The 21,638-nt window shown below is 54.1% G+C and overlaps 4 protein-coding genes across 9 annotated transcripts; 2 read left to right on the top strand and 2 right to left on the bottom strand.

Moving 5' to 3' along the window:
• Positions 1-1,657: 1,657 nt before the first annotated feature.
• Positions 1,658-6,360, top strand: TAF6 (TATA-box binding protein associated factor 6). Its single transcript, XM_037011788.1, has 14 exons — positions 1,658-1,838; positions 1,930-2,016; positions 2,109-2,262; positions 2,474-2,530; positions 2,634-2,753; positions 3,022-3,167; positions 3,270-3,347; positions 3,461-3,562; positions 3,666-3,848; positions 4,080-4,154; positions 4,280-4,405; positions 4,898-5,071; positions 5,327-5,524; positions 5,848-6,360. Exons 1-14 carry the CDS (start codon positions 1,683-1,685, stop codon positions 6,226-6,228), a joined length of 2,037 nt encoding a protein of 678 aa, XP_036867683.1. The 5' UTR covers positions 1,658-1,682; the 3' UTR covers positions 6,229-6,360.
• AP4M1 (adaptor related protein complex 4 subunit mu 1) lies at positions 6,295-10,354 on the bottom strand. Of its 2 annotated transcripts, XM_017651997.3 has the most exons (15): positions 10,111-10,354; positions 9,921-10,009; positions 9,444-9,550; positions 9,268-9,364; positions 9,033-9,143; positions 8,862-8,942; positions 8,569-8,631; positions 8,405-8,471; positions 8,244-8,297; positions 7,992-8,098; positions 7,793-7,887; positions 7,444-7,488; positions 7,167-7,217; positions 6,906-7,017; positions 6,295-6,749 (listed from the first exon to the last, which is right to left on the bottom strand). In XM_017651997.3, exons 1-15 carry the CDS (start codon positions 10,352-10,354, stop codon positions 6,525-6,527), a joined length of 1,548 nt encoding a protein of 515 aa, XP_017507486.3. In that variant the 3' UTR covers positions 6,295-6,524. The 2 variants fall into 2 exon arrangements, with proteins under 2 accessions (XP_017507486.3, XP_017507487.3); XM_017651998.3 differs by lacking the exon at positions 8,244-8,297.
• A 115-nt stretch (positions 10,355-10,469) lies between these two features.
• Positions 10,470-17,902, top strand: MCM7 (minichromosome maintenance complex component 7). 5 transcript variants are annotated; one of them, XM_017651992.3, is made up of 15 exons: positions 10,470-10,612; positions 11,803-11,882; positions 12,178-12,342; positions 12,520-12,644; positions 12,717-12,897; positions 13,203-13,340; positions 13,638-13,787; positions 13,988-14,099; positions 14,185-14,316; positions 14,529-14,612; positions 14,858-15,251; positions 15,546-15,629; positions 16,351-16,519; positions 17,265-17,374; positions 17,553-17,902. In XM_017651992.3, exons 1-15 carry the CDS (start codon positions 10,582-10,584, stop codon positions 17,752-17,754), a joined length of 2,157 nt encoding a protein of 718 aa, XP_017507481.2. In that variant the 5' UTR covers positions 10,470-10,581; the 3' UTR covers positions 17,755-17,902. The 5 variants fall into 5 exon arrangements, with proteins under 5 accessions (XP_017507481.2, XP_017507480.3, XP_017507483.2 ...); XM_017651991.3 differs by lacking the exon at positions 10,470-10,612 and adding an exon at positions 11,090-11,207; XM_017651994.3 differs by lacking the exon at positions 10,470-10,612 and adding an exon at positions 11,138-11,158.
• A 489-nt stretch (positions 17,903-18,391) lies between these two features.
• Positions 18,392-21,067, bottom strand: COPS6 (COP9 signalosome subunit 6). The gene is made up of 10 exons (XM_017651978.3): positions 20,909-21,067; positions 20,577-20,702; positions 20,222-20,353; positions 19,831-19,919; positions 19,689-19,751; positions 19,321-19,368; positions 19,127-19,241; positions 18,944-19,036; positions 18,756-18,856; positions 18,392-18,646 (listed from the first exon to the last, which is right to left on the bottom strand). Exons 1-10 carry the CDS (start codon positions 20,964-20,966, stop codon positions 18,506-18,508), a joined length of 966 nt encoding a protein of 321 aa, XP_017507467.1. The 5' UTR covers positions 20,967-21,067; the 3' UTR covers positions 18,392-18,505.
• Between the last annotated feature and the right edge of the window lie 571 nt (positions 21,068-21,638).

Genomic DNA, 21,638 nt, shown 5'->3' with positions numbered 1-21,638 from the left:
GCAGATAAGAGGAGGAGAATTAGTAAAGGAAACCCAGGGGTGGCCAGTGAGGTGGGAGGAAAACCAAGGGGAGGTGGGGTGGCAGTGGTGTCAAAGTATTTTCAGAAGGGAGTGGTCAGCAATGCTATTTGCTGCTGAGAGGTCAAGTAAGATGAGAATGGAGAGTGGACCTTGGATTTGGCAATGTGGAGTCATTGGTGACCTTGAGTGGTTTCAGAGACCTAATGGGGTCCTAAATGGGATAGGTTCAAGGGAGGAGCAGAGTTAGAAACGGAGTTACAATTCTTAGGGGGTTTTGTTGCAAGGAGGAGCCAAGAAAAGTGCACAGCTTGTAGAAAAAGGGAAGTTTTTGTCACATGAATAGTGATGCAGGAAGAAAATATTTTTTTAAGTTTTCTAATTGCAAAATACACATAACATAAAACTTACCATCTTAACCATTTTTAAATGTACAGCTCGGTGACCTTAAGTACATACTACTGTGTGCAACCATCACCACCATCCATCTCTAAAACTCTTTTCATGTAAAACAAAGTGTAGCTATTAAATAGTAACTCCCATTCTCCCCTCCCACATCTCCAGGCAATCACCACCCTACTGTCCAATGCTGTGAATGTGGCTCCTCTAAAAATGTCACATAAGTATAATCCTATAGTCCTTGTCCTTCTGTGACTGGCTTATTCCACTCAGCATAGTGTCCTCAAGGCTCATCCATGTGGTAGCCGGTGTCAGAATCTTTCCTTTTTAAGGTGGAATAATATTCTAATGTATGGATAGATCAGTTTTAAGATGGGAGAAATAACTGCATTTTGTAGGCTGATGGAATGATCTAGTAGGGTGAGAAACTGACAGTGATGCAGGGAGATGGGAAAAATGCTGGAGTGATGCTTGAGTTGGTGAAGGACATGAATAGTTGCTGTACAGTTACAGGTGGGAAGGTAGGGTACAGGGACGGTGCTGCTAGAGAGGAAGGTGTGGTGGTGGGAGTCCAGAGGTCTCTTCTGACGGCTGAAAGTGAGGAAGGTTTCCCATCAGACAGGGAGACCCAGGGCTCTGAGGTATAGTGTGATAGTCTGGCAGCACCAGGGGGTCCACTTGAGGTTTGTGACCATCAGTTCAAAGTGAGAACTGGTCAGGAGGATTGAGCATTTTCTCATCACATTCAATTATATGTAGGCTCAGAGTGGGAGGGTTGTATTGTATTTTTGTCACACATGAATAGTGATGCAGGAAGGGGCAATAGAGACGAAGGTGCAAAACTACCTTCAAAAAAGGCATTTTCCACATTTTATAGGAAGAAGCCCAAAGCAGGGAAAGTTGAAATAATTTGCCCAAAAAACAAGGCCTGTTGTGCCAGGGCTGGGATTTTAATTGAGGGCCACGTTCATTCTACTATACCTCACTCGTACAGGGCCTGGCACAGAATCAGAGCTCAAATTGTGTTGACCTGGATCAGATTGCCACCTCCTTCTCTTACACCTGGTGCTGACTTGTGGAGATGGACAGAGACCTTCCCTCTCTGCAGCCACAGTCCTCCGTGTTGTGCCTTCTCCTGACAGGACAGCCTCTTTCCTTTGGGTCTCATGTTTCTTTTTCTCTTCTGCCCATCCCATCCCCCTGCCAGGGTCTCCAGCGCTCCACCCCGGGGTATCCTTTGGGGGAGGGCCTGCAGGGGCTCCAGAATGGCTGAGGAGAAGAAGCTGAAGCTCAGCAATACCGTGCTGCCCTCAGAGTCGATGAAGGTGGTGGCTGAATCAATGGGTATCGCTCAGATTCAGGAGGAGACCTGCCAGCTGCTGACAGATGAGGTCAGCTACCGCATCAAGGAGATTGCCCAGGTAGCCCAGCCCGCATGGTACAGACAATGTCGCCCAGGCCCCTTCTGCCTCCAGGTCTTGGGCTGATTGATGTGTGTTCTCCTACCCGCAGGATGCCTTAAAGTTCATGCACATGGGGAAGCGGCAGAAGCTTACCACCAGTGATATTGACTATGCGCTGAAGCTCAAGAATGTTGAGGTGATGGGGACGCAGGCACCTCCCAGACCTGCATTTGCCTGAGCCACGCCTCTGCAGGTTCCCTTCTCATCTATGTCTCTCTCCCGGTACAGCCACTCTATGGCTTCCATGCTCAGGAGTTCATTCCTTTCCGGTTTGCCTCTGGTGGGGGTCGGGAGCTTTACTTCTACGAGGAGAAGGAGATCGACCTGAGCGACATCATCAATACCCCTCTGCCCCGGGTGCCCCTGGATGTCTGCCTCAAAGGTTGGAGTGGCGAGCAAGGTAGTGGGAGGAGGGGAAACATATATGGGCAAACATATATGGGCTTGAGGAAGCTCAGGCTGAGGAGACCCTCAGTGTGAAATTCTGGGGAGCTGCAGGAGGTGGAACAGGAAGACACTCTTGCCTAGCGTGGAGTGACCCCCTTGCGTCCTTGTCCAGCAATCCAACCTGACAATTCTTTCCTTCCTCACAGCTCACTGGTTGAGCATTGAAGGCTGCCAGCCAGCTATACCAGAGAATCCACCCCCAGGTAACCTCCATGGCCAGAACCCACTCCTCTCTGTTCACCTCTCCTCCTTCCCTTACAACTGCTGCCATGCTCATCACTCCGGCTGTGACTGCTTTCTCACCAGCTCCAAAGGAGCAGCAGAAGGCAGAGGCCACAGAACCCCTGAAATCAGCAAAGCCAGGCCAGGAGGAAGACAGCCCCTTGAAAGGCAAAGGTCAAGGGGCTGCTCCAGCCGACGGCAAAGGTCAGCACTGCCAGGCCAGGCCTCTTCTGGCTCTCGCCATGAAGCCAGATGTCTCCTGTGAAGTTGGGGAGGTCAGGGCAGGGCCTGAGACCTGAGGCCAGAGAGCCCCAGAAAGGAGCAAGAAGCCTGAGAGGAAGCCAGGGCTCCCAGGCCCAGGGAGAGGAGGGTCAAGGCATGTCCCTGGCGTGCCCACACTGACCAGCTTTGTCTCATACTGATGCCTCTTCTGGAGCTTTCTTTTGCAAACCCATCTTCCCAATTCACACAGGGAAAGAGAAGAAGGCACCACCCCTGCTGGAGGGGGCGCCTTTGCGACTGAAGCCGCGAAGTATCCACGAGTTGTCTGTGGAGCAGCAGCTGTACTATAAGGAGATCACTGAGGCCTGCGTGGGGTCATGTGAGGCCAAGAGAGCGGTGAGACCCCACCATCCTGCTGTCCCCCAGATCCTTTTCTCACAGGCCCTGCAGATTCCCTCCCATCTCTGCCCCCACATCACCCGCTCCCACCTCCCACAGGAGGCTCTACAGAGCATTGCCACGGACCCAGGGCTCTATCAGATGCTGCCGCGCTTCAGCACCTTCATCTCGGAGGGGGTGAGCAGATTCAGGAAGGCTGGGACCTAGGATGAGGTTGCAGGGGGTGAGGTGGTGGCAGGGGGAGCTCATGGGAGGGGTCTCACTAACCCCCTCCCGCCTCCTTCCCTCAGGTTCGTGTGAACGTGGTGCAGAACAACCTGGCCCTGCTCATCTATCTGATGCGCATGGTGAAGGCACTGATGGATAACCCTACACTGTATCTAGAAAAATACGTGCGTGGTCCTGCCTGCCCCCCACCCCCCATCCCAGGGAATCTCGCTGCCACCAACAGGAAGCCCTTCATTAGAATTAGCTAACTTACCACTTCTCCTTTAGGTGCATGAGTTGATTCCAGCAGTAATGACCTGCATCGTGAGCAGACAGCTGTGCCTGCGGCCAGATGTGGACAACCACTGGGCGCTCCGAGACTTTGCTGCCCGCCTGGTGGCCCAGATTTGCAAGCATTTCAGCACCACCACTAATAACATCCAGTCCCGGATCACCAAGACCTTCACCAAGGTGATCACCAGTATCAGCTGTTCCACATCCCTACCCTGGGGTTGTGACCAGGACAGTGTGAGCTTCACCCAAACCAGTGGTGGGTCAGTTGTGGATAGAGGAAAATGACACTGAAATTGAGGGTTTGGAGGGACTGGGCTTAGCCACATCTGTAACAGCTGGCCCATGAGTGCATTGACAAGCCTTTCAGAAAGTCCCCTTCATCTGGGTTTATTTTCCATCCTCTTACAGAGCTGGGTGGATGAGAAGACTCCATGGACAACACGTTACGGCTCCATCGCAGGCCTGGCAGAGCTGGGACATGATGTGAGGCCCCAGTGGTGGGAGGCAGCTTTCAAGGAGGGGAGGCTTTGCGGCTCATAGAACGCAATGACTCCCACCTGGGAGGCGAGGTGGTTACCTCAAGGCCTTAGCTTCTCTCTTTCCAACAGGTAATTAAGACTCTGATTCTGCCACGGCTGCAGCAGGAGGGGGAAAGGATCCGCGGTGTCCTGGACGGCCCTGTACTGAGCAACATTGACCGCATTGGAGCTGACCACGTGCAGAGCCTCCTCTTGGTGACCAGAGCCCCCCCACCCCACACGCCCTCCACCACAGGCACAATGTTCAGGAAGCGTATGGTGCCTTTATTCACTTCTTCCGTCTCTCTTGGATATCCAGAGTCCAGTACTGTTTTACAGGTGGAAAGACAGACCTCAAGCTGTTAAGTAAGAAATCAGAGGTTGTCACTTTCAGCCTGTGACTTCTAGACTGCACTGTCCTCCCTCCCCTGCCAGGCCTCTGCCTTGCTCTGTGGCCCATTCTGTGCAAGGCAGACACCCTGTGGACCAGCTGCCCTTAGATGTCACCAGTGTATCCAGCAAGAGCTCCATCCACACCAGCTGGTGCCTGAGAAAAACCACAGCATTCCTCACACACTGATAGCCCAGCAGACTGGCCCCCAGCAGGGCCATCCTGAGATAACCGGCAGTGTCCTTTTCCACCCCTTCCCCATCGCACTTGTGCGGGTTCCAGCCCTTCCTCAGCAAGCACCTCTGCCTTCTCTGCAGAAACACTGTGCCCCTGTTCTGGCAAAGCTGCGTCCACCGCCTGACAACCAGGATGCTTACCGGGCTGAATTTGGGTCCCTTGGGCCCCTCCTCTGCTCCCATGTGGTCAAGGCCCGGGCCCAGGCTGCTCTGCAGGCTCAGCAGGTCAACAGGACCACTCTGACCATCACACAGGTCAGTGACTGTGGGAGGAGGGCAGGTGAGCCAGTAGAGAGGAGGGGTGAGGTGAAATGAAGAAAAATAGGGGTGGGATGGAGCCGAGGTTCCCTTCAGAGTGCAGACTCAAAGACACGAGCACACTTTAAAACACAGGGCCCTGGGTCAGCCATCTTGGGGAAGTCTGGGCCTCCCAAGTGAATGGAGACCCACCTGAGGACAAGCCCTGCTTTTTCTTTGACGTTGACATCTTTTTGCCTTTTCTTCTCACAGCCCCGGCCCACGCTGACCCTCTCACAGGCCCCCCAGCCTGGCCCTCGGACCCCTGGCTTGCTAAAGGTCCCTGGCTCCATTGCGCTGCCCGTCCAGACACTGGTGTCTGCGCGTGCTGCTGCCCCGCCCCAGCCTTCCCCTCCTCCAACCAAGTTTATCGTAATGTCATCGTCCTCTAGTGCCTCATCCACCCAACAGGTACATGGAGCCGTGTGGGACCAGGGGTGGTGAGGAGCATGTCATCATGCTGCCCCAAGGGGCCTGGGTTATACAGAGCATTCTAGGGAGCCACACACTGGAGTCACCTCTGGGGCCAAAGACAGGAGCTGAAAGAGCCACCTCCCAGGGACTTGAAAGGCTATAGCTGCTCATCGCGAGCAAGGCTCTCAAACTGACAGCAGCCTACAGGCTCCTGAGGATGGGAACTGGTTGTTCCCTGGTTGGAGCAAATGAAGGATTCCCCCAGGCCTGGGGAATGGAGGGTGCAAGGCAACTGGCACTGTCTTCCCTCTTTGCCCCAGGTCTTGTCCCTCAGCACCTCAGCCCCTGGCTCAGGCTCCACCACTACTTCTCCCGTCACCACCACAGTCCCCAGTGTGCAGCCCATTGTCAAGCTGGTCTCCACCGCCACAACCGCAGCTCCCAGCACTGCTCCCTCTGGCCCCGGCAGCGTCCAGAAGTACATCGTTGTCTCTCTTCCCACAGCAGGGGAGGGCAAAGGAGGCCCCACATCCCATCCTTCTCCAGCCCCGCCCCCAGCCTCCGCCCCCTCCCCGCTTGGGAGCAGTGCCCTCTGTGGGGGGAAGCAAGAAGCCGGGGATAGCCCGCCTCCAGCTCCAGGGACTCCAAAAGCTAATGGCTCCCAGCCTCCTGGGTCTGGCTCCCCTCAGCCTGCGCCTTGATGCTGTTGCACATCTGCCAACCGTACCCCCCAGGAATCACACTCGCCGGAGGAAGTAACAGTCTGCTTCCCCCGTGGTAACTTTTTTAGATATTGTACAGTCAGTTCCTCAGAATAAAAGTTTGGTTTGTAAGTTCTGATCCATCTCAGTCCTTCCTGTGCCAGTTACACACAAGGATCCTCAGGACTCAGGACCCTTCCAACCAGATCTGGAGCTGCAGGCCAGAAGGCTGGAAGAGAGCACAGTCCTCTCATTCCACAGACCACTGCTCGCCACCCAGCCCTCGTACGGGAGCCTCAGATCCGAATGACATAGGCATCGCTGTGGCTCAGGTGTCGCACCCACTTGTGGGGGTTGGTGTTGCCGCACGGTCTGAATGCCAGCCTGAGGAAGCGGACCTGGAGGCCAGAGCACGTGTGCCGGGGAAGTTCAAAGGAGAGGCTGGCAGGGCCCAGTCCCAGAGGAGGGGCTGCGGTGGAGGGCCCTTGGCGAGTAAGTCCAGGGAGGCCTGGCACATCCATCTGAGGGGCAGAGGCAGGGGTTGGGTGTTGAAGGCACAGAGAGGAAAAAGGCCCAGGAAGCTAACCACAGTGATGAGCTGTGTGAGGAGGGCTGGGTCAGGGCTGACAACAACAGTGGCTGGGTGGGGAGCAGCTTAGAAAATTGGCAGCTGATACCTGGAAAAGGCCTGAGAGCTGAGAGCCCCCCTGCACCCGAGGCAGGTCCCAGTGAAGGGCTCCACTCCCCAGCTCTGCCTTCTGCTCTGGGCTGCTCAGCTCCTGCGATAAGCTGGAGTTTGGAGAGAAAAAAGTGCTGTGCTCAACCCCTGCCTTTCTTGGGCAGGCCAGTTCCTCCCCACAGCTGACACCTCCTCCCCAGTGTTATTAGGAAGCTGGCAAAACCACCCGGCTCCCGCCCTGCGGTGCACCCATGCTAACCTGACCACCCCTCGAGGCAGGGGCAGGTGCACCCTGACGTTGAGAGCTTGGCTGCAAAGAAGAAAGGAGGACTCAGCCCCAGGAAGGTGGTGACTTGCCCCCACTCTTCATTAATGTCACAAGTAGAATTCAGCACAAGTGCCATCCCAGTCCCTTCCCAAACTCTGAAACTTCTAACTAAACCGATTCTGAAGCTGCTAAAGGCGAAAGCAACAAGCATCTGAGCCCTGTCTCCCACTGTACACAGCTGAACTAGGCTTGGCTACCCGACTCTTACCTCTTTGGGGGCAGGTCACATCTTAACTTCAGATAAACCTGGAGCCTGGGTAGGAGGGTACAGTACTGTTATTCACGCCACATCCTACCAACATCTCACCGCACCCCCCCCCCAAGGCCTCCACACGTGGCTGAGTAGTTTGTGCCCCAAGAAGAAGAGAGGGGCTGAAATCCAGGCCAACCCAACTGGCATTCGTGGGGCTCAGTCCACAGGGTGGGGAGAATGCCTTATTCTGACTATGCCCTGTTATACCACCACCACCACCACGAATCTTCCACAGTGAGTCTAGGGAAACTGTGTGTATTGGTTGGGTTCCAAAGAAGTTCTAAAACAGGGGAAATGGTCTCACCTGCCTAAGCCTCGGTCCCACTGCACAGAGGGAAAGAGCCGAAAGGGGAGAGGGGAGGGGAGGTCATCTGAGAGTTGGTACCGCATCACAGTCAGCTGAGACAGAGAGGAACCGAGCTCAGTTTGGTCTCTCTCCTTACACCTGAGCTGCCTCCCTTCCCCACAGAGGATGGAACATGCTTGGCCGGCCTGATGCTAACCTCGCCCTGAGGCGGCTGCAAGCGGAGGATTCGATGACTCTCAAATTCATCCAGACGCACTGAGCTGTGAAATGAGACCTCATCCACCCGAATTCCAGGCCCATAACCTAGAAAAGAGGGAAAAACTCCTCTCCCAATCCATATTTCGGAAGAGAAGAGCAGGGGGTGGAGGGAAGAATCTGTCTCTAACATCACTCCATGCAACCTGCAGTGGAGACCTACACCTAGGAGAAAAAGACCCATGGCCCTCACCTCTCAGTTCTGACTTGCCCACACAAAATTCTTCTGTTAAGCCAATGCGCATTTCTATTAGAGAAAAGAACATCAGAAAAGGCCACCAAATACCACCATACATGCCACCAAGGAGCCTGTCCCAAACCCCACCCTGAGGCCAGCCTGCAGATTTCTCTCACCAGAGCTGCTGGGAAGAAAGCTCTTGAGTCGGATCTCTCCCTGCACGTCCACCTTCAGTAGCGAACCCTGAGAGTGGGAGGGAGGTTAACGCCCATAGGTGACCTCCCTGACATGCTTCCCAAATGCCATCTGTCCTTAGCTCCAGGGCAGGGTCCAAACTTACATTTGATGCCATCAGTACGGACAGTCTCTCGACCACATCCAGAAACACTTCATTCTTTTGGCTCTGAGGACAGGAGGGGATTTGGGTGGTTGGAGGCTGCATGGCCTGTGTGCTACAATGGACAAGCAGAAAGGACAGGGCAGTGGTGGCTAGGGCCCTGGAGTGGGAACATGGGGGTAAGGAAGGGGATTATCATCCACATCTAGGGGAGGTGGAAAGATACACCAGGATCTTGGACTCTGGGATCCCAGGAAAAAAATCAGAGGGTCTGAACTTGTAAATCTCTCCATCACCTGGTCAGAGCGGCTGGACAGGACAGGGCGGCTGGCTGCACTGCTGGGGGCCACTTTGCTCTGTTGCGTCTCTGCCCCAAACTGTAAAGCACCCAATGCAATCAATCCTCAGGTTTGACATGCCCTGCAAACCCTCCTTCTCCCTTCATCTTCTTCTTTCCAGAGACTGACCAGGCCAACACTGCTGAGGTCAAAGAGGCTGAAGGGCTTGCTGACCACAGCTTCCATCTGGATGAAGTTCCTCAGCATCTCTGTGGATGTCGTCTGTATGTAGCCATAGTCCTATGGGTGGAGGGAGAACAGCCTTTGGGTGGTCAGTGGAAGGATGGGTGAAAATGAGTGGACTTAGCTTCCCACAGAACACATCATCAGGGAGCGGACAGTGAGAGAAATCCTTGGACCTCACCAGCACTTCATCCAGGAGTTCATAGACAAGAGCCACGTTTCGGGAGATGGTTCCCTCTCCCAGGGAGCCACAGTAATCGCCCAGGAGAGTAGCTAGCCTGAGGAGACAAGGCAGAGTGTGCATATCCCTTCCTCTCTGCCCCCCCACACCCAGGTGCCTGGCCCTGCCCTCCTCACCGGGAAAGCAGCTCCAGGAGGCTGAAGGGAGAAACGTTTTCTGAAGTCGTGGCCACCAAATAGAGGCCGCTGTGCCTGATGTGAATGAAATGACGATCACCGTGGTGCTGAGGCACAGGCGGGGGAAAAGTGTTTGAAAGAGAGAGTTGCTGTGATTAAGGGCCCGTGAGACTTGGGGTTGTATCCTGAGTTCCCAACTCGCTGGCAGTGTGACTTTGGGCGAGATATTAAACACCCCCTACCTTCCTGATGTAATAATTGGAGTTCACAACAGTACCCACCCCAGAGGTACTGAGGACTGAGATCTGTGAGGAGCTTTGTTTGCTGTATTACTAGCATTTAGTAAACTTGCGCTGATACTATTTGAATGTACCCACCAAGTGGAAAACAGTCCTGGGAGGAAGGAGGCGCCCCTGTTCCTGCCCGCGAGGCGCACCCCCCAGTGATACACGCCCCCCCCACCCCGCAAGTGGTTACCATGACAACCGGGGACTCATCTCCAGGCAGTCCCATCAGCTTCCGGTAGAAGAGCTCGGCTATGTCGCGGCCGCCACTGTCCCCGCGGACTGACCGGGTGGAAGGACAGCTAAGGAGCCGGCGACACAGGCTGGCTCCGGGGCACTACTTCCTCCCAGTCCCTCCCCACCGTCCCGCGGGTCAAGGATACAGTCCTTGTAGATGAGAGGGTCCCCCTTGGACGACAGAATGAAGAACTGGGAAATCATGGCCGCTCTGGCGAGCAAACAAGACGGCGAGGGCCCCGCCCTGCGGCCCCGGAACAAAAGGACGCGCGCGGGCTGGCCCTTTAAGAGCGACGCGCCTCCGCCCGCTCCAGACCAGACCGCGGGAAACCCGGCACCCTGCCCACCCCGCCCAGCCCTTCCCTCCCGGGACTCGCGCCGCTTCCCCATCACTCAGCCCTGGCTCGCCCGCTGAGTGGCGAAGGCTGGGGCCTGGGGAAGTGGGCGGAGCGGAAGGGCTCCTCCCCGATTGGCCCGCAAGCAGTGGCGCCGGTCACGTGGGAGGCGACGTTTCGCGCCAATTTTGGTTGAATGGGCAGTGGTCCGCCGTGCGGACGCTCTCTGCTACCTGGGGCCGAGATCCTTGAGTCGGACAACTGCTGAGGTCCCCGGCAGCGATGGCACTGAAGGACTACGCGCTCGAGAAAGGTGAGGGTCTGCAGACCTGAGAGGGGCGTCCTGCGGAGGAAGCCTTTCCGGCCAAATACTTGTCAATGTGAACTGTGGTTCTGGGGATCTGGGATTGGCGCGCGAGGCCAGAGGCAGGGCCGGGAAGCGGCGGGGCTGTGCCTGCGGGGCGCGCGCGGGGCACCGTGGTCGGAGAAGAGCTGCTCATCGTGTCCGGAAAAGGAGTGGGGGTCGTGGGGGTGGAGGCGGACAGTGGTGCTGGGGATTCTAGAGGGGAGGGTCGCGCCCAGGAGAGACCGGGACCTCAGGGCTTTTCCTCCCCGCGGACTGGCACCCCAGGCCCGCTTCCTTCTGCGCCTTTAGGCACTCCGAGTGCCTGAGTGCTCCCAAGAAGCGCCGAAACCCCGGGGGCGGGCAGGCCCTGGTTGCTGCTCGCCGGGATTGGCCATTTTAGGCCAATCTCCAAGCGGAAGTGAAGGCGGGCGGAAGTCGCGCGACGTCGGTGGAGGGAGTGTCGTGTGTAAACAGTGTCCTTCCGCGCAGCGGTCTTGGATGGAGTTGCTGGTGGTGGGACGGCCCTGGAATCGGGGGACTGAGCTGGAGGCCGAGAGAGGAGGTGGTGGGGTGGGACGTAGTGGCCCCAGACGAGGCGGCCAATCGCCGGGCGAACTCCCGCCTTGGGCGGAGGAATCCGGGCTGTGAGGAGGCAGCATCTGATCCCATGTGCTTCTTTGTTTACTAAGAGCGGAAGCAGTGGCGGGAGAGGTGGTGGGGTTGAAGAAGGACCTACTGGCTGAGGTTTACGGGACCGAAAGAAGGGGGGGAATCGTACGCCTCCAAGGAAAACTGAGAACCTTGAGATCTGAGTGTGTTGCCGGGTGTGGGAGGCTTTTAGGAAAGAGTACTGAGGTTTCTAACTAGGGCAGAGGCAGGGATTCCTCCGGGGGGAGGATGTTGGGTAGTACTTAAAGCTGCTAGGGTTCCCTTATTCCCCAGGTGGAAACAGACGTGTTTGAAAGGAGTTCTGCTTAGTTTGGGGAGAATGATGGAGGCTTATTTAAATGTTCATGTAACTAGTTGGAAGGTGTTACGTTAAACAAAACTGGGTTTCTTAGATCTGGATCAGAGAATTTTGCAATAAATTCCCTTTCAGATATTGCATAATATTTGAGACGAAAGTTGATCCTCGTGATTTTACATTTGTGTTATAGAAAAGATTAAGAAGTTCCTACAAGAGTTCTACCAGGATGAGGAATTTGGCAAGAAGCAGTTCAAGTATGGGAACCAGTTGGTAAGTCTAAGATTGAATGGAAGGAATAAGGTGGTTGCTTAAGGAGTTGTAGGGGTGGCTGGACTGGCTTATTGCAGCAAGTGACACCTTTAGCAGGATGCCTGGTAAGTGAATATAATACACTCATAATGATTAAAGGGTGTTAGCAATTTTTGGGGACTGAGAAGTGAATATTGCTCTGTTCATACTGTTTCAATCTTCCCCTGAGGAGGCCAGAACCTGTGTGCTGAGCTCACGGATGTGAACACTGGTGAGCACAGTAAATTTGACTCTTGCTGCCTCTTCCCCACCCCAGGTTCAACTGGCTCATCGGGAGCAAGTGGTAATGTACATAGACCTAGATGATATAGCCGAGGACGATCCTGAGTTGGTGGACTCAATTTGTGAGAACGCCAAACGCTATGCAAGGCTCTTTGCTGATGCTGTGCAAGAGCTGCTGCCTCAGTTCAAGGAGCGAGAGGTGAGTGGTTGCTAATAAACACAGGGCAAGGGACTTGGGTTTCTGTTAAGAAGCTTTCCAGATATTGGTGTTTTCTGAATGGGTAGACAGGCAGTGATTTCTGCTTGGCCACTCTTAGAATGCTCTCCCCTTTCCGCATCCTGCTACTTATTTTTCCTGTCCTGCTTTTTTCATTAGGTGGTAAATAAAGATGTCCTGGACGTTTATATTGAGCACCGGCTGATGATGGAACAGCGAAGCCGGGACCCAGGGACAGCCCGAAGCTCACAGAACCAGTACCCTCCTGAGCTCCTGCGCAGATTGTGAGTGGTCTTGGTGGGGAAGGGTATAGGAATTTGTTTTTCAAGACCTTAATAATGACTATTTTCTTTTAGTGAGCTGTATTTTCAGGGCCCAAGCAGTAACAAGCCTCGCGTGATCCGGGAAGTAAAGGCTGACTCTGTGGGGAAATTGGTGACTGTGCGTGGAATTGTCACCAGGGTCTCTGAAGTCAAACCCCGAATGGTAGTGGCCACTTACACTTGTGACCAGTGTGGGGCAGAGACCTACCAGCCGGTATGTATGGAGCAAGAACTTGGAGCACATTTAAATGTTAATGGTTTGTTTTTTAAGAATTAATTTTGTCTTCTGGTATCTATCTGTTTATCATAGAACACATTCAGTTCTTTTTCTGGTATGTTGTCTGTCCACATCCATTGGTGTTCTCGCTTCTTATCATTATTGACCTAGGAGAGTTGAAGGTGGCCTTGACTGTTTTCATGGTATCTGCCCTGAAGAGGAAATGTGATTCAAGTGACTGGCTGACTTGGAGAGGCTCATTTCCTACTGATTCCTTTGGTACTTCTTTTTTTACATCCTAGATCCAGTCTCCCACTTTCATGCCTCTGATCATGTGCCCAAGCCAGGAGTGCCAGACCAACCGCTCAGGAGGGCGGCTCTATTTGCAGACACGGGGCTCCAAATTCATCAAATTCCAGGAGATGAAAATGCAAGAACATGTGAGTTGGGGGTATGTGGTCCAGGGCCCAGGGAAGGCAGAGCATGGCTCAAATCCTGCAGTTACTCACACAGTGGAAGAAAGGAAAAGAGGCTGAGGCAGAGAAGTCACCTAGAGCAGGGGGGGCGGTTTACCTAGAACTTGCTGGTTGAGGTGGTCTTAGCTTCCTCTCCTGTCAGCTTGTCTGAGGTAGGACGCTGAGAAGTAGAGGAGTGGAGTGGGATGCCAAGACGGAGGGTTAGGTCCTTGTAGACCTCGGGTTCCTTTCTGTTTGCCTATGTACTCTTCTCCCCTGTAGAGTGACCAAGTTCCTGTGGGAAATATCCCTCGTAGCATCACCGTGCTGGTGGAAGGAGAGAACACAAGGATAGCCCAGCCTGGAGACCACATCAGTGTCACTGGTATCTTCTTGCCCATCCTGCGTACTGGGTTCCGACAGGTGGTGCAGGTAAGGAAGGGAGTCCGAGGTGAGGAGGTGTGCCCCCTTTTCCCCCATCTGCTTGGTGTCACCACACCCTCCGAGAAAACTGTCAACAGCCAAATACCACACAGCAGAACAAAAGGTTTTGGCAGAACTCCCAGTGGAGGAATGGTGTGGAAGGGCAAGTCAAAAGGATTTCATTCCTTTCCTGGCATTTCCCGTCCAAGGGTTTACTCTCAGAAACGTACCTGGAAGCCCATCGGGTCGTGAAGATGAGTAAGAGCGAGGAGGAGGAGTCGGCTAGGGAGCTGAGCAGGGAGGAGCTGAGGCAGATCGCAGGTGAGAAGCCCGGGGAAGGGCAGGGAGTTGGGGGGGGGTGTTCTTTCTTCCCCAGAAAATCCTTTTAACTCTCAACTTACCACAGAGGAGGATTTCTATGAAAAGCTGGCCGCCTCTATTGCGCCAGAGATATATGGGCATGAAGATGTTAAGAAGGCGCTGCTGCTCCTGCTGGTAGGCGGCGTGGACAAGACTCCTCGAGGCATGAAGATCAGGGGTAAGGGGAGAGGAGAGGCTGGTGTGCATGTAGGCATTTGGAGGAGAGGATGAGGGGGTCACAAAATAAGAGTTGGCATCTTGGCTTCGAGGGCACACGAAGGGTGGGATTAAAAAATAAATGCTGGGTGTTGGGGGGGCCTCAAAAATATTTGCCTCTGTCATTGGACCTCATTGAAAAAAGTCACCCAGGAGCTTCTTCCCCTTCTCCAGGCAACATCAACATCTGCCTGATGGGGGACCCGGGTGTGGCCAAGTCTCAGCTCCTTTCTTATATTGATCGCCTGGCCCCCCGCAGTGAGTAATCGGGCCCTGGGAGAGGTAAACAAGACAGGGATAGGACCACTGTGCTTATCTGCTTTGGGGGGTTTGGAAGGTAGGAGAGGAAGAGATGTCAGCACTGACACCCCACAGATCTTCACCTGCCTCAGGAAGGCCTGGGCAGGTGGGTAGAGCAGTTGTAGTTAGTCACTGTCTCCATTTATTGTGGATTTTTTCCTAAACATGTCCACTTAACTTCTCTTCCTAACCCTGCCACTCAGGCCAGTACACAACAGGCCGGGGCTCCTCCGGAGTGGGGCTTACAGCAGCTGTGCTGAGAGACTCTGTGAGTGGGGAGCTGACCCTGGAGGGGGGGGCCCTTGTGCTGGCTGACCAGGGGGTGTGCTGTATTGATGAGTTCGACAAGATGGCTGAGGCTGACCGCACAGCCATCCACGAGGTCATGGAGCAGCAGACCATCTCCATTGCCAAGGCAGGCATCCTCACCACACTCAATGCCCGCTGCTCCATCCTGGCTGCTGCCAACCCTGCCTACGGGCGCTACAACCCTCGCCGCAGCCTGGAGCAGAACATACAGCTCCCTGCTGCGCTGCTGTCCCGATTTGACCTCCTCTGGCTGATCCAGGACAGGCCCGACAGAGACAATGACCTACGGTAAAGGAGGCTCAACACTGAGAGACATTAAGTAATGATGTGTAGGAAAGGAGGAGAAACTGGAGCCGCCCACCCCAAATTCTCTCATGGGAACTCCAGAGCTTCCCCTCTCACTGCAGGGACTGGCCCGCGGTTCTTAGGGAAACTGGATCAGGGCTGAAACCACTGATGAGGGTTTCCTGTGGAAGCTTGTCATTGTCAATACTGTGAGGAGATGGCAGGGCTGAGATGGGCCATAGAGTTGGGACAGCAGGTGTGTAGCACCACAAAGTTTTCCTGCTTGCCTCTTCTTAGGTTGGCCCAGCACATCACCTATGTGCACCAGCATAGCCGGCAGCCCCCTGCCCAGTTCGAGCCTTTGAACATGAAGCTTATGAGGTAGGAGAGCTGGGTAAGGACCTTACGTACTTTACCACCCCAAGTGTCGAGGTTCTGCGCCATGTGTGTGCGCTGAACAGCTTTCAGTCTTCGGGGGTATAGTTCTCACCACTGCTCTGTCCCCTTCTACCACTGTCTTGGCTCTGAGGATATAAGTATAAGGCTAGGTTACTGTCTCCCTCACCCATATCCACAGTCCTAGCCTGGCCATACGAGCAGCACATGGCAGTAGAGCCTGCCTTTTACATGTCCACCAGCCACCCATCTCAGGATCGAGGCAGATTCTCATCTTGGGCAAAGCTGGGTCTCGCTCTGTGGATACTTGATAGCTCTATATTTTCTCTGTGGGGTCTGTCCAAGGGTCCCGTGATCCCTCAAGATTTACTTCCTCTTATACTCTTGAAGTGAAATGAAATACATTTTTGTTCCCTTTAGCCATGTTGTATGTTCAGGGGAGGGGACTTGACCATTTTCATGAGAAGTAGATTTGTCTTACGCAAAGGCCTTTTTTCTGAAAAGGAAATAATTTGAAATGCACCATTGGGAGAAACCCATCAGTGAGGTTTAAGCCAAGCAAATAGTTATCCACTAACTTGTTTTTCCTATGTTAAAATCACCCATCTCCCCTGCTTCACCAGGTTTTCTTACGTGGAACAGTTATGCAGAAAAAAACAGTCCCCATCTCCCTTTCCTGCTTTCCCACAAACCTTGTCTTCCACAGACGTTACATAGCTATGTGCCAGGAGAAGCAGCCCATGGTGCCGGAGTCCCTGGCTGACTATATCACAGCAGCTTATGTGGAGATGAGGCGTGAAGCCTGGGCAAGTAAGGATGCCACCTATACTTCCGCCCGGACCCTGCTGGCTATCCTGCGACTGTCCACTGCTCTGGTGAGTACCAGGCCTGTTCTGCCGGAGGGTGGTGTGTGCTGGCTTTCTGGGCAGCCTGCCTTAACTGGCCTCTCTGTCGTCTCCCCCTCGCACTCAGCCCTGCTGGGGCTAAAGTGCTGACAGTGCAGATAGCGGTCCTCTGAGCTACCGCACTGTGGGTACTTGCTGCTCCAGCAGGGCATGCGCAGCACCCTGAGGGGAAGGCCTTCTCGCTTCCCACACCTACAGCGGGGCGGATGGGTTAATTTCCCTCACTGTGTCCTAGATCTTGTGCTAGACACCTTCATTTTTGTCCTCACATCCTGGACCTTAGTCCTGGGGGCTCCAAAGTGCTGTTCGTGCAGGTAGTGTGATTGCCTGACCTACTGCTGAGCTAGCACTTCCCGAGCCCCAGGGACATGACCTCTGCCAATCACCTTCTTGGCTGAGCTCCCCAAGCTCCATCTGTCATGGTGGGGGAGCCCAGTGGAGTTCAGAAGCTCTCCCTCACAGGACAGCTGAACACCGGGACTGGCCAGTGTTGAGAGGCGGAGACTTGGGCAATTGCTGGACGCTGCCCTGGGCATTGCACTTGTCTCGGTCTGACAGTGCCGGCCCCACACTGCAGATGTTGGCGGGTGGGAAGGGTGCCTCCGCTTGTTTTGTGAGTAGGCAACACACGGGGTTCCTGACTTTGAGCAAGGGGGCACCCTGACTTTGTTCCATCCTGTCCTCCTGTTCCCATCTTTGCCTACCTTCCCCTTAGGCACGTCTGCGGATGGTGGACACAGTGGAGAAGGAAGATGTGAATGAAGCCATAAGGCTGATGGAGATGTCAAAGGACTCACTCCTGGGCGACAAGGGGCAGGCAGCAAGGTGAGTGGTTCAGTGAAGGATATCAGGAGTCACCTTTGAGCAGACCATTCATCCTTGGGGTGTCTGCATCACGTGCACATGACGCTGGCTTCAGTTCTAACACTGACCTCTGTTCTCTGGCGTGTTAGGTGTTCTTGTTTGTACCCTGACCTTTCACACCCACATTTGTTTTCTTCAGGACCCAGAGACCAGCCGATGTGATATTTGCCACTGTCCGTGAGTTGGTCTCAGAGGGCCAAAGTGTCCGCTTTTCCGAGGCAGAGCAGCGCTGCATCTCCCGTGGCTTCACACCTGCCCAGTTCCAGGCAGCTCTGGATGAGTATGAGGAGTTAAATGTCTGGCAGGTCAATAACGCTCGGACATGGATCACTTTTGTTTGATTCCAGCTTGCCTGAGACAGTGCGGTCTGCTCTGCATACGGTGCTCACCTGCCCCTTCCTTTAATGGTCTGATGATGCTCCTGAGGGAAACGTGCCTTGTGCTACACTTGATAGATTCCCTTTGCTAATAAAGTGTTTTGAAACAGGGTATTATGAGTTTTCATTAAGTCCTGTTACACAAAGACAGTGTTTAAGCTGCCACTCTGGTCCCCTCATTTTTACTGTACCTCATGCTCTTGGGGATACAGCTCTGGTATAAACCAGGCCAGTTCCTCTCCCATTTCTACATACTGAAATGCCTCCATAAGACCACTTCTTGACTTCTACCTACCTAATCTCTAACTCCCACTGTACAGCCTTGTGTAGGGTGTGATGAAAATGCAGGAACTTGAGGGTGGACTATGGAAGTCTGATACCCAGCCCAAGTGACTGCGTTTCATAGTCCCATGTTTGGCTCATGTGAAGACAGTCCACCTGATTGGACATGGGTCACCAAGTGGCAATGGCCTCCCAAACACAGGGCAGGTGTCAAGGAGAGCTGATAACAGATGCACATACCCCTGAGCAAGGCTGGAACTAAGGGCTTTTAAGATCTGAGGTGAGACACCTGTGCTACTTAACAGAGAGGGACAGAGCCTTTCGAAGGGGTGCTGAGGGGCTGTTACCCTTTTATTAATGACCAAGGTTTCTCCAGGAGTGTAGCACCCCTCCCCTCGAGGACAGTCATCAGACTCGTGTCATCCAAGTACCCTCAGAAGAAGAGCCCTCGCATGCGCCTGCCAATGCCTTGCCGATCATACAAGACGTTGAACTTGTTCACAAACTGGTTCATGGTGTTGCATGTTTTGGTGATGGTGCCAAGGTAGGCCATGAGCCCCACATCGTTGCATTGCTGGGAAGGAGCAGAAAGAACCAGTTTCCCTGGGAACACTTGAGTCCCATGTCCTGCATGCAACAGTGATGCATAAGCCCCACCTCCCCACCCTGGGTTATATACTCACATCATAAAAGTCTGTCTTGAACTTGTCTGTGCTGAGCACTGGGAGGCAGTGGCACAGAGCATAGGCCTCCCGCAGGATCTCATGATTAAAGGGGACCTCTCCTAAAGCCATAAAAAGGCTGCATTAACATGGATGCTGTCGCTTCCCCAGGAGGGAGATGAAAGTGGTGCCAGGGACACTTAACCTACCGGCTTCAGAGGCCTTGACATACTCCAAGATGAGCTTGACACGACTGTGCAGCATCTTAATTGCACTGTGTTGTGCTATCAGGTGTTCAGCCACTGTAAGGAGATGGACAGGCCAAGGCTGAGAAGGCATGGGGCCACATCTTCCACCCCCACTTCCAAAGAAGCCTCTCCAGGCTCCATTACCAGTAGAGTTCTCGCCACTGCCCGTGGCCGTCATTCGAGCCACGTGGTCTACACCAATGCGTTCAGCTTCCTCTGTGGCCAGAGTGTAGGTTAGCTCAGCAAACAGCATTGTGGCCTACATGGCACATAGGGAGAGTCAAAAGCAGGAAACACCAAGAGCAGGCTCTGAGGGTTGTTGAAGGGTAGGGTATTACCTCTCCATTGATTATGTCAATGACAGACTCAAAAACGCTGACGGGAAGCTGTAAAGGAGAGATAGGCAAGAGCTCTTAACATCAGAGGCACCCGCGCCTATATTACATGCCAAAAAATAGGGCTTGGCCCTTTCACGTTAGATATTCTTAGCTTGTAAGACCCAGTCCAGTAGGGATTATCCCCATTTGACACATGAGGAAGATGCTGTATAGAGGTTAAATGACTAACCCAGAGTCACAAAGCTGGTAAGCTGCCGAATGGAGATTCAACTCCACAGAGATGTCATGCAGTGAAAGACAGCAGGGGATGAAGGTAGAAGAGGCATGGTGCTAGACAAGCACTGAACTGTGAGGTCAGTGTTACTTACGTCTGTGTGCTTCGTCATGGGATTCAATTTAAGAAAGAGGGGGCTCTCGATTATCTCGCACACCTGTTAGAGGGGACGATGGACATGACTTTCTTCCCCTCCTTTTCTCTGCCCCAGCATGCACACGTGTAAGCATGTATACCTGCTTATGGACGTGGATGTCGGAGGAGTCAGGTGGACCCCCTGTGGTATACCAACCCAGAAACTCCAGCTCCTTGAATACCTGTTTAACTGAAGAGGAAGGAGTCAGAGCGTATTATTTCTTTAAACCATCCTTCCTTAATTGTAAGCTCCTGGCGTGTGTTTTCCCCAATTTCTCTCCTCCCAAATCCCGGCTCAATTTAATTGATCCTTCTTGTCTTCTCTCATCCTCTACCTTCTTTGGGGAATACTACTCAATGTAATCTCTTCAGCTACTCTCTCTCCTCACTGTTCTTGACCTAGTCTTCTCTCTCTTCCCAACCCTCTCCAGCTTCCCCATTCCGCTGGTTTTTAACTTCCACTTCTCTCCCCCACCTCCATTCCCCTCTCACACTGCTCCTCCTTGGTGTAATAATATTCCTTGTCAATGATAATCTTCTCTTCCACGGTGTGGGACAGCAGCTCAAAGGAGTTCATCACCTCGATATTTCGGCCTTCCTGCTTCCCGATCAGAGCCCCAATCACTAGGGGAGAGCAGGACACAGGAGAGGTGAGAATAGGGAATCCCGAAACTTCTCCCCAATCATAGGAAAACAACTCAGGAGGGTCTGCGGTCGGTGTGAACCAAGTCCTGGGGAAACGGTGACTCGGGGAAGGGGAACTGGCCTCAGGAAAAGAAGGGGAAAGACCACTGTTTGGAGGACGTGACCAAGGAGAGAAGGTCGGAGAATTCGGCCATTCACTCACCCTGCACAGGCCGCCCCTCCTGCGAGCGCATGCGAATCCAGTGGTCTGAGATGTTGAGAATGACCAGGGGATGAAGAGCGACCGAAACACTCCCCGTCACTCCGGAGGCCATCACGCTGGGGACTACTAAGGGTGGAGGAAAAGCAGGGAGGGTGAGTCCGGGCCCCACGTTCTTCCCTGGGGACGCGGGGCTGAAGACACACATCCCTCCCGCAAGTTATCCCCAGGAGCGGCGCTGGCGTCCCGCCCTCCCGACGTCTCCCTGGAGCCCAGAGAGGGCTGGGCGCATGCCGAAGGGCGTCTCCAGGAGCCGCCTCCGCGGGGCCCGTTACCTGCAGCATCCACCTCCATCCCGCTGCTCCCTCCGGTCCCGTTCGCCGCCGCCGCCATTTTCCCCGCGCCGGCCAGCCTCGGCCCCGTAGCCCCTCCCGGCTGCCGTACGGCCCGCCGCGCAAGCTCAGTGTCCTCGGGCGCGCGCCCGGCGGGGCAGGGAAGCGCGGGAACGTGAGAAGCCCGGAAGCGAGCGATTTACGGCGACCGTGGTCCCGCCCCTGCCCTGCTGCTGACCTAGAACTAATTTTAATCCCGTCCCGCCCCAATCTCATCAACCCTGTGGGTAGAACTGGGATAAAGCTGACTGCCTACTCCCAAGACGGTGGCAGAATGAATGAAAAATCGTGTTAGTGCTCTGAAGTAAAGCCCAAGCTCTTCCCACGACCTGCAAGGCCCTGCGTGGTCCGGCCCTGTCGGCCAGCCGGCCTGGCCTCTGCTTTTCTGCCCCTATTTCTCCGTGCTTCATCCACACCGGCCCTCAGGTCTGTTGCCTTCACACGCCCCACTGACTCCCACACCAGGGCTTTCAGTCTTCAACACTGTGTCCCCTGGGACCAACACGGTACCTGACATAGGGGCACCTAAATAATTTCTGAGTGAATAAATGAATAACTCGATTACCTGCAGTTCTAGCAACTTCCCCAGCATTTCCTGACTACTTTTAGCCTCCCTCCGCGCTCCATCAGTCTTTCATAACTCAAACAGTCCACTCTGGCAAACAGCCCACTC

The sequence above is a fragment of the Manis javanica genome, chromosome 10 (genome assembly GCF_040802235.1).
Source record: "Manis javanica isolate MJ-LG chromosome 10, MJ_LKY, whole genome shotgun sequence".
Lineage (NCBI taxonomy): Eukaryota > Metazoa > Chordata > Mammalia > Pholidota > Manidae > Manis > Manis javanica.
This window is presented reverse-complemented; position numbering and strand designations above follow the sequence as displayed.